At 36.4% G+C, this 11,556-nt stretch overlaps 1 protein-coding gene across 1 annotated transcript; it reads left to right on the plus strand.

Annotated features, from left to right (window-relative positions):
• Nucleotides 1–8,920: 8,920 nt before the first annotated feature.
• Nucleotides 8,921–10,678, plus strand: LOC111379830 (dehydrin DHN1-like). Its single transcript, XM_023003265.1, has 2 exons — nt 8,921–9,241; nt 10,157–10,678. Exons 1-2 carry the CDS (start codon nt 8,996–8,998, stop codon nt 10,370–10,372), a joined length of 462 nt encoding a protein of 153 aa, XP_022859033.1. The 5' UTR covers nt 8,921–8,995; the 3' UTR covers nt 10,373–10,678.
• The last annotated feature ends 878 nt before the right edge of the window (nt 10,679–11,556 follow it).

The following is an 11,556-nucleotide window of genomic DNA, read 5'->3' on the forward strand; positions in this document are numbered from 1 at the left end:
AGGCTTTCCGGTTAGGCGGATGAATTCTAGAAAGGGGGAGGATGGAGTAGTGAGATACATTACATTGACATGTTGTCGTGAAGGACGACGAAGCAGTAATACAAGCTCTTCTTTGAAACCACAACCAACAATTCAGACAGGTTGCAAAACAAGGCTCACTGTTTTCGCAGATATTCTTGGAGTATGGAAATTTTGTACTGTCCATCTCGAACACAATCATAAGACAAGTCCTTCGAAGTCCAGATTGTATCGAAGCAATCGAGAATTGAGTGCAAATGTTAAACGCAAGCTTGAAGTGAACAATATGGCTGAAATTCCTTTGCACAAAAGTTACAATTCTGCAATTGTTGAAGCGAGTGGGTACGAGAATATGACTTGTGTGGAAAGGGAATGCTGAAATTATGTTGAGCAAGTGAGGCAATTGAGATTTGGTCAGGGAGATGTCGCGGCAATGTAGTCCTACTTTTCACAAATGCAAGCACGATGTAAGGGATTTTTCTTTTGTATGGACTTGGATGACGAGTCCCGACTTAAGAATCTTTTTTGGGTAGATAATAGGTCTAGGGAAGCATATAAGGAGTTTGGGGACTTAGTAACATTTGATACCACTTATCTCACTAATAAATACGAGATGTCGTTCGCCCCTTTTGTCGGGGTAAATCATCACGTACTATCAACACTTCTCGGTTGTGGGTTGTTATCAAATGAAGATACAAATACATTTGTTTGGTTGTTTCGAACATGGATGCAGTGCATGCATGGTCAAGCTCCGAATGGAATTATAACTGATCAAGACAGGGCTATGCAAAGCACAATTCAGATAGTCTTTCCAAACACGAGGCATTGATGGTGTCTTTGGCACATATTGAAGAATTTGCCTGAAAAGTTATACCATATTGATAAGAGCTCAATTTTTTCGTGTATACATGAATTACTATATGATACACAGCTGTCAAAGAATTTGAAGAAGGTCGGGAAATTATGCTCGATACATTTGACTTACATGATAATGAATGGTTGTTGGGGTTGTATGAGAATAGGGGTCATTGGGTGTCGTGTTATTTAAAAATCACTTTTTGGGCAGGGATGTCGATAACTCAACGTAGTGAAAACATGAATGCATTCTTCGATGGGTATATGCACTCTAAGACATCGTTGAAGCAGTTCGTTGAATAGTACGAACGAGCATTAAGAAGTAAAGTTGAGATGGAATTCCAAGAAGATTTTAAGTCTTACTCACCGATGGTGCCCTGTGCAACGAAATATGAAATGGAAAGGCAATTTCAAGCAGTTTACACTATTTCAAAGTTCCAAGAATTTCAGGATGAAATAACTGGGAAGGTCTACTGTGATGTGATATCTGCATCAGATCATTGTTCAAAGAATACCTATGAGGTTGAGGAGGATGTCATTCATGAAGATAGGGTTAGGAAGAAAAAGTTTTCTATCGCATTTCATGCAGAGGATTGCAACATTATTTGCAGCAGTCACCTGTTAGAATTTCGTGGCATTTTGTGCAGACATGCGATATAAGTATTGATGCGTAATAGGGTCACATCTTTACCGGATAGGTACATATTGAGGAGATGGAGAAGGGATGTTAGTAGAGCCCACACGAGGATCGCTGTGCACTACGATGGCTTGGTTAGCACCCCTAGCCAGTTGAGGTGCGATAGAATGTGTGAAGTATTTCATTTGTTAGCAAATGTTGCCACAGATGATAAAGAGCGAACTCGTGTGACAATCGATTGGGTTCAATTGCTATCTAAAGACATAATGTCCTGAAAGTCGAGTTGTGGCAGTAATAGCATTTCCCAGCCTAGTTTACATTTAGGCTCCCAATCTAGAGCATCGAAGACACATGCATTGGGAGCGTAAAAGATCCTCTACGCTCAAAAAGGAAGGGTGCATCAAAGAAACTGGTCACAAAAACCCGTTGGAGTGCAACTCGAAGAAATATAAGGTAATTTCTATTGCAATATATGTTTTTATCTATGTTCTACCTTCGTCCATTGCAACATTGAATACGAATTTTTGTGTGAACATGTAGACATTAAGCTCTTCAATCAAAGGACAGAGACCAATAGTGTTGAAAAGTAGGCTTGGACAAAATGCACCAAGTTGCTGGACCAACCAACAAGCACAATACTCGATGCAACCAACAATATTTGTAAGTATTTATTATTGCTCATCGTACATTATGCATTTTTCTAAATCAATTTTCATAACATGTAGAGTGGTGACGAAAGTACCGCACCACAACAACTGTCGTGTTCAACTTTCATCCCCATGTCAATGTCAGATGTTTTTGTCAATTACCAAGGTATGTGTATGCTTTCAACTTCATATGTATTACATTTTGATGTTAACATCTTTCCATGACATAATGTCTATGCTAGGTAATGCAATGCCATTTCACTATCCTAATCTTCGATACAACGATGGATCACGATGCGGAGTCATTGAGGACACACTAAGACCCTCTACAATGGGCGTTTTTCCGATTGGATTTCAGGATGTAAGTTGCTTTTGCCTTTTTATTTTTTTCACCCAAGTGCTGAATTTAATTTTTCGGCTCCAATTTACTTGCCGAATATCATTTTGAACATAGCAATTCCAGCCACTGCTTCCTCCAAGTGCCATAGAGGGTTGGATGTCCAGTGTCACCAATTCCACACCTCAGGTTGCTGTTGCTAGAGGTCCCTCGAGTGCTGTTCAAATACTTGGCACAAATGGACTACGAAGCTGCGGAAAGTTGTGTTGGAATAGCCTCACAAAATGCTTCTTCATCAAGGATTGCAGAATTTCATCCTTCCTTCCAATGAAGACGTGTTCATCAAAGATTAAATGTTTTCTATCAGCCATATTCTCCACAAATGATGTTTCATATTTTTAGCAGGCATGTAAGGATGGTTTGAGCAAGTGCCCAAAAGATTTGTGTAGTTACTGTGAGAATGTAATCTGTACTTGTAATTTGTAATTTGATGTTTTTGTGAAAGCTCATTACAGTGTAATTTGTAATTTGATGTTTTTGTAATTTGTAATTTGATGGTTTGAACAAGGGCCGAAGAGAATGTAATTGAAATACGATTTTCCGTAATTTAATGATTAAAGTGTTCGTGTATGTTGAAATTATTAATTTGATTTTGGAGCCAAGAATAGGATTTATCAACTATATATTCAATCGTGACAATAGGGCAATTGCAAGCAGGTCTCCATGCTCTTATCACACAAATGCAGGTACATAAACATACACAATTGTCATGTATTCATTTATTGCCCGTTTGGTATAATAACAGTAAAATTGTAGAGTTAAAGTGAAAGGTTGGAATTTGTTAGCATCATACTAATTTAAGAACTTCAGTGTAATAATTTAATTCCAGAAACTCCTCCCTAAACAACATATGAAGTCGTACAACACACTTTATTTAAATTTCAGAATCAACATCCTAATACATCTTCAATTTCCTGAGACTCCTTTCCCTTTGCGCATATTTATGTTTAGAGAAATCTCCAAGCCTTTTTCCTCACTTAGCGTAGCAAGTGTTTTCAACATGTGCGACAAATCGTCGACGTGCTCAGCTCCATTTGTAATGCCACTTGATTCACCATCATCATGTAATGGGCATTCTTTGTCAAGGGATTTGTTACACCACTTGAAGTACCTACAGTCCTAGGTACAACAATGAAAAAACAGCCATTTATGCTCGTTGTTTTTTTCGACCTCCAACCACTTGATGAAGCCCTCGCCATAATTTGGACATCTTCTCTTCTTTGGGCATTCCGGAAGCATATGTCCCGTCTCCCTACAACTAAGACATATTCCCTTGTTCTTGCCTAGCATCGAACTAATCTAATTCAACCAAATTCAACAATCAAATTAGAATAAAAAATACGAATATAATCCAAGGCAAGCATGGGATACGACATCTAAAAGGAATAAAGTGATTTATGTGTGTTCTAGATTTTACAACAGATTCAATCAATACAACTTGGAAGCTCAATGAAGTACACACGGGTTCCAGTTTCTCTAATGGTTCATCTATTTTTATCCTATCGGAGACGAGAAAATCGTTCTATGGGTGAGTTAACCTCCACTCTCACAACATGAATCATTTTTGAAATAACAGGAAATCTTTCATCATTCAACTTTCCTTCAACCAAAGCAATTTTTCATCATTCAGCTTTCCTTTAACCTCTACTCTCACAACATGAATCAACAGGAACTTCAATAACAAATAATTGAAATAATAAACATGAACATCACAGTTAATGCACGAGATAAAAACGGGGGATAATATCAGAAAAGGGGTCCATAAGACAAGTCTAAAATTGCACTAAGAGGTCCAACAAAAACACCTACAGAATTAGTACCATCTATAATTGCACTAATAGTAGGTAATGCACGAGAATTTCCTTTTATCAAGGTCTTCGTCGATGCCTTGTTTTTGCTTATCGTACGCGGTCACTTGGGTTTTCAATGCCTTTTTCTTCGTTGTTCTTCACGAATGGGAAACTGGGATTTCACTTCGACTGGAGGTGGCGATCGGTTGGAGGTTGGAGGAAATAACTTGGATTCTTGACGCTCGGAGGTGGCGATTACTTGGGTTGTCGTTCGAAAGTTAGGGCGTCAATTTAGGGCTTGGGTTCTCCACGTCATTCTCTGTAAATGGGAAAGGGGGATTTCACTTAGGAGAAAGAAGGGGTTAGATTGGGTCAGTGGCTACAAAAATCGGAGATTTTCCTTTTCTATTCTGTATTATTTCCCCCCCTCAATTTTCCAGCTCAGCAACGTAAGGTAAGATGTACAGCTATACGTGTAGCGGGACTGAACAAAATTTTTAGTAAGTTAGGTCCTTATCGATCTATGAATTTAGCTACATTTAGTTGATCGTGTGAAAGAATGGTGTTGTGCAGTGTCCTCTTTTTATTTTATTTTTATATCTCATTTTTTAATAAATCTGTTGGTCGATCATTTAAAAAAATTATCAAAAATAAATTTTGCAAAAAATTAAAGAAAATCTAACACAAGAATTTTTCACCCACCAGCAAGTCCAAATGTTCAAGTCCTCTAAATACTACTCCCTCATTGAGCATCCACAAAATAGATTATGCTCTAAATCTTTGAAGTCAAGCAAAGATTTAGTCCAGTACAAATGTTCGAAAAAATCCACAAGTTTATTCAAGTTTATCTTAACTCGCAATTTACAAGTTCATCACAGTGAACCACTCACTCAATCTATCAATATACTCTTAGTACATCATAAATCACTAAAGAGTCTACAGAGAGGAGCATGAATCGAAGAGAAAATCCTAAAAGACGACTGAGAATGAAACCACACACACACACACACACACATTACTATGGGAAAAAGGAAAATTCTATTTGTACATAATTATTGCACATAATGGTGTCCATAATGTGATGTGCCAATCATCTGATTGTTGATGTGCAAGTGCGAGATTTGAATTAAAGGTTGGACTCAGTACCACGTGTAATTATGGATACTATTATGTAGACAGTTATGTACATGTAGCACTTCCCATGGGAAAATTGGTTAAGGCCCTAATTAAATGGATCACAAAAACAAAGATCCAATGCCTATGAGCACACCACGTGTAAGGTCACATTACCTTTTATTTTTTTGTAAGGTCAGAATTGTAGCAGTAAGGAGAAGCTTGAGTTAATTATGTGAGACTTTTTTTTTATTCATGGCCTTAATGTATGTTAGGTTTACATAAAAAGTAGATGAGATATGTGACCAACAGATTCTAACACCACTTCCATTCACGCATATGTTACTTGAACATTTGGACAAAGCATTGGTGCACGTGGTGATAGCTTTAGCAATGAAGGAAAAGGCTATGGCACTCTATTACTCAAGTTAGTAAAAGATTGATGATGTTGGGTGTGGGAGAGGCACAATAAATGTGACTAATAGGATTCGGGTTGAAGAGAGAATATTATATTGTTTGCGATATGTGGATGCTATGCAAAGTTGCATTACCTTTGCAAGGCACTAAGTATGAGCGATTATAATTGAAGGAAAGAGGCAATTTTCATTGAATCCATGGGTTAAGCTCGATATGTGTTATCCTAGCTGTTATAGGCCTAAGACCATTTTTAATGGGATGAAAATTACAGTGACAGAGATGAGGGCACATCCCAACTAGCAAAAATGAGGGTGCTTCAAGGCTGGCAGATCAGAGGTCGTGAGTTCGATTCTTGGAAGGTTCTTGGAAGGCAGATATACTCCTGGAATGCAGGATTTATCCTGGAAGGCAGGAGCTCTACTGAAAGGCAAGGAGCAAAGATGAGAAACGACTTGCTTGACACTTTGACAGATCAGTTGGAGGGCTCTTGAGCACTGGTCAATTTGGGGCACAACCTGCGATTTAACCTGTCTGCAACTTGAGGGGCTAAGGTGTAGACTCCAAAATTTAATCACTGTAAGGTGGATACCTGGATATCAAAAAAAAAATTGCATTGACAGAGAGACGTAATCTCTAGTGTAAATTTCCTTTTTTTTTACTAAAGATTAAGGGCTGTTTGTTTTGTGTGTTAAAAATAAAAAAAATAAAAAATAGCCATCCTCTGTGATAGGCCTACAATTAGAAAAGTATGCAAGAAAGTTCACTTGTCGTATACTATAAGCGCTGCAAAATTCGTTAGCAGATCGTACGAAAAATTCTATCGGGGCAACGTTTGCAAAAGACTCTTTATCAGGCATAGATTGGTCACTTCGACAATATCTTGTAGTAAGATGTAGCACCACGTCTCGAAAGTACCGCTAGAAGTGTCGTTTGCTTCGGATGAGACACCTCAATTTCCTCGTTCACCTGTCAAACTGCTTCAAATATAGCAAATGAGGGACACGATGTGAAGTGTGAGCCTTACATGACTTTTTATTTTTATTTGAAAAAGAGTTGAACCCCAATCTTGTGAACCCCCACCGCCCCGCCGTTAGAGCTTTGTGAGTGAGGAAATCGCGAGATGTACCCCAGTAGGTCAGGAAATAAGAGCTGCTTGTACATTGCACCTACAAGGTATCCAATTTCATGTCTCACAAATCGAACTTCCATACTGCGGTTGCCAGCAAGTCATAAGATAATCTCTTGTAGAATGAGGTGTAACAATTTTTAAATAAAATAATCTGAAGATTTTGAATTGTTGGGCAATAGATCTCAACTCCACACCTAAGATGTTAGTGATATCATATATTATAAAATCATATTGGTACATTTAAATATCTTAACAAAAAGTTACAAGACAAAAATAATGGCTGAGCTTTCAAACTTTTTAATTAGTTGGGATTTAGCTCTCCAACTTCAAAAAATGAGGTTTTCGATTATACCTATTTAAATTTGTGAATTTGAATCTCTCCGTGACAGAAAACGTCAATATGAACATTAACACAGCATGTAGATGTCACGTTAAATATGCAGCTGCACCACATTAAATCTTCAACGTTTTAGCATTATAACTTTAAGTTGTGCCCGATTTTGATGTCCACAATGATGGGTTTTCTTTGAACGGACTCAATCAATCACAACAAATTCACACTTGTGCACAGTGAGACTGTTTCTAAGAGCCAGCAAGGAGCCCCATTTTGTCTCTTTAGCGGTGTAGTGTCCCACCAGAAAATTTTCAGTTAATAAGCAATCTTAATTCAAGATTGCCATTGGAGACACACGTCCTTCGCTTATTTTTCCAAGCAAAAGTCTGCAAACACTTGACACTGTCGGCTCCATTATGTTGCTAACACTTGTAATGTTCTAATTATACGAGTTATCACTCAACTTGCCGACACCCTTTCACTCTACTACACTAAGAAACATGGAAGGGTTATTCTCCTTTGCCAGGGCCACATGGGCCCTGGTAATGCCAGAGGGAAAACTGTGATAGGTGGGGGTAGATAACGTAGCATGGTCCAACAAAGAATACATCGACACGTAAGAGTTATGTTGTTTTATCAAATGAATTTAATACTTTAGTTGACAGAGTAAGTGTGTGGCAAAAAATAATTGGATTATGGTATTGACCGTTTTTAAATAGTCGAATAACATTCTATCATTCAGGGTATTCAAGAATCTGACAAAACACGAAATGTTTGAGATTATAATGCGGATATATTGAGAACATGTCAGTTAAATTTTATAAAATTGCGTACTTCTTAATCTTATGTTTTGATCTTTATTGGTGAAGTTTATAAAATCACAGAGTAGTTATTTGTTAGGTTAAAATAACTATATTACTATACTAAACGAAGAATTATGCATATAATAGGTTTATAACATGTTAGGCGTTAAGTCTCTGTTTGATAAATATTGATAAAATGTGTAGTTAAAAAGTTATGAATCCCTTGAAATATGTAATTTAAATTAATCGTTGATTTTGATTTAAATTAAAATCTGAATTTTAATTTCATCAGACTGGGAATAAATTTGTAGGGTTAACTTTATTTTAATTCCCTTGAAAAGTTGAGGACATGCTCCTTATGTGGTAAATAGTTTCCCAAGGGTAAAGGTCTTTGTACAATAATTTATTACACTATTATTGACCTTTGTTGTATTGTCAATCAGGCTGATTTTTTTCTTAAATTGTCCAATTGAATAATGTGTAAAGTTTAAATCATAGTGCATATTATAATAGTTTCCATATAAAATGTTAGGTACAATGTTTTGGCCAGAAATTGTGATTCATTGCAAAGTCAAAATCAGGGAAATAAATTGAACGTGAATATATTTGGGGCCAATTGAATAATGTCATGTGGTAAAGCAGAATTGATTTACAAAAAAACATTTGTTAGTTCGAAGACGTGTCTTAAGAGTGTCCAAGAAGTGTGCGGACACCACACATATCTGACACATTTCATAGTAAAGAGAGTCATTGCATGATCCATGGCTCTTATATAAACGTGGTAGCGGGACAATCAAATTGCTAACAATCTGCTATAGTTTCCTTTTCCGCTTGTTATTTGATTGTACAGTTGAAATGGCAGAATATGGAGAGCAATGCGTTGATCAAACACGCCGGACTGACGAGTATGGAAACCCCGTTCGCCAGGCCGCCGGAGGTATCACAGGAGAATATGGAGCCACTGGAGGTAACGTCGGAGAATTTGGCACCACAGGGGAATATGGAAATAAAGGCGGCGGGATTGGTGCTGGCACCACTGACGGCGCTAGCCTAACTGGTGAATATCAGGGGCAGCTCCGCCGTTCTGGGTCGGGCAGCTCCGTAAGCTCCACTTGCCTTTTGTTGAATATTATTAAACTATTATGGGATGAATCTTACTGAATAAATATAAAATAATTATACAACTCTGAGGGATTAAGTTAATTCTAGGAGCACATTTTTAAGATGAAATCTTCAAATTTTAATATTAATCGTCTCGTTTAGAAGTATGTATCATTAAAGATTAGAGTTTTCATTTCTTTAGATTTTGTCTTTAACATGTCCCTCAAGTGCCTGATAAATTTGATCTTATTAATGTCGTAGTGTCCATATTTATTTTATTGGGGGGTTTCCCGTGGTTAAATATTGAAATGTAGCCCTCTCATAAACGTGGGTCCCACGACTATTTCCTCCTATATTTGAGAGGCTGTCAACCATACTGTCAAATATGTTATACGTGTAGCACTTTTTTGTCTTTTAAAAGTTGAATCCCAACTTTAAGGGCATCCACTGTCCTGCTCTTGGAGTGTCGAAAGAGAGATAAATCGTGGGATATGTCCCAATAGGTGAGGGAATAAGAGTTTGTTTATACATTGGTGCTCATAAAAAATCCAATTTCATATCTCATGGATCGAATCCTTATACTGTTGAGATTACCTCAGGGTTATGCCTCGAGGCGCACTTTTTCGTCTTTTAATAGGTCTAACGAAGGTTTAGGAAGAATAATCATATTTTTGACATTGTTTACTATGAAACTTACCAAAAGAATTCCACTTTCAATAAATTTTTGACTTGTCAACGAATACGTCAAGGATTTATTTTCACAAGACTTTAAACTAGTCGTACTTAGATATTATATTGAACTAACCAATCGAAAATAAATAAATAAATGTTAGAAAAGACGCATTTATTTATTTAAATATAATTTTCAATATTTCAAAGATTTTTGTATTTTATAATTGTTGTAATTATTTGTAGTCTTCGGAGGACGATGGGCAAGGTGGAAGGAGAAAGAAGGGACTCAAGGACAAAATAGAAGACAAGTTAACCGGTAGCAATAAGGAAGATCAAACTTACAATTTGGCTTCGAAGAATACCACTCCAGCAGGTTATGAAGCTACCGGAGAACGTGGCGAGGAGAAGAAGGGAATGATGGATAAGATCATGGACAAACTGCCCGGCCGCAATAATTAATAATATATATGTAAACAAAATAATAGTCCTTGAATTAGTTCCTTCGAGATGAAGTGAGAAACAGACCATCGCATGACTCTTTCGACTTGACGGAGCATCAATCAATGTATCATTTAGTGCTTGTTTTTCCGTCTTTAAGTTACATAAAATGTTATTGAAATAAGCCATGGCCTTGTTCCTACGAACAAAGCATGTGCATGTGTGCGTATTTGCCATATTGTGATGTGTTTGACGTGTCTATGTAATCTGTATTGCTATTACAAGTAATGCTCAGACTGTTTATAAAAAAGTAAATGTTTCCTCTTTTTTTATTATTTATTTATTTATTTATTTTGGGAGTTTACGCAGACTTCCATGTAAAGAAAAAGATACTTTAGCGGTACCATACTTATTTTGTCTATATCTATTGAGCCTAGAATAATGATTCTACGGCAACAGATTGGAGTCGAACAGGAACCTGCATGCTCCAAAACACTAAGGACCCGTTTAACATGGGTTTTGAAAAGACAAAAGTTGCTTTTGAACCCCATTGAATAATTTTGTTAAAGTGATTTTGGTAGTTAAAAGAGTTTTTAAAAGAAACTGATTCAATATGTCTTCTTTTAAAAGTACTTCCGAAATGGAAAATGTTTTTAAATATTAGTTTTCAAATAAAAATTAAGATAGTTTCCTCCAAAAATTCTTCAACTAGAAATATAAGTAAAAGCAAAAGTTATATTAGAAGGACCCTAAGTTGTGATTAATTTAGCTTGATTCGTCATATTCAAACTAATTGATCAACAATAGGCAATAGCCAACCTAAAGAAGAATAGACGAAGATTATTGTTGTGAATCCATTATTTATTTAGCAACATTTGTCTAAGTTCAATATATCTCAAGATAGTATAAGAGAATGTGTCCATCGATTATTGTTTAAATAATTGTACATCTAGCATAGAAACAAATTGACATCTCTCTCGTATGTAAAAGGGGAGCTTCAATGATGAATTCTTTTTGTTGCAAAGTCGACGTTGAGCTTGCGACGGAAACTTGGATTTCGTTGCAATTTCACAGTGAATTTTGTGATTTGTATTTTTACTTTGTTTTCTTATTTTCTTATATTGAAGAGTTATATTACTATCAAAACATTTACAACAAATTAAAATGGATATATATCTACTTCTAAAAAGAAAGTTAATATTTTT

Source organism: Olea europaea, unplaced genomic scaffold (genome assembly GCF_002742605.1).
Source record: "Olea europaea var. sylvestris unplaced genomic scaffold, O_europaea_v1 scaffold204, whole genome shotgun sequence".
Taxonomy (NCBI): domain Eukaryota; kingdom Viridiplantae; phylum Streptophyta; class Magnoliopsida; order Lamiales; family Oleaceae; genus Olea; species Olea europaea.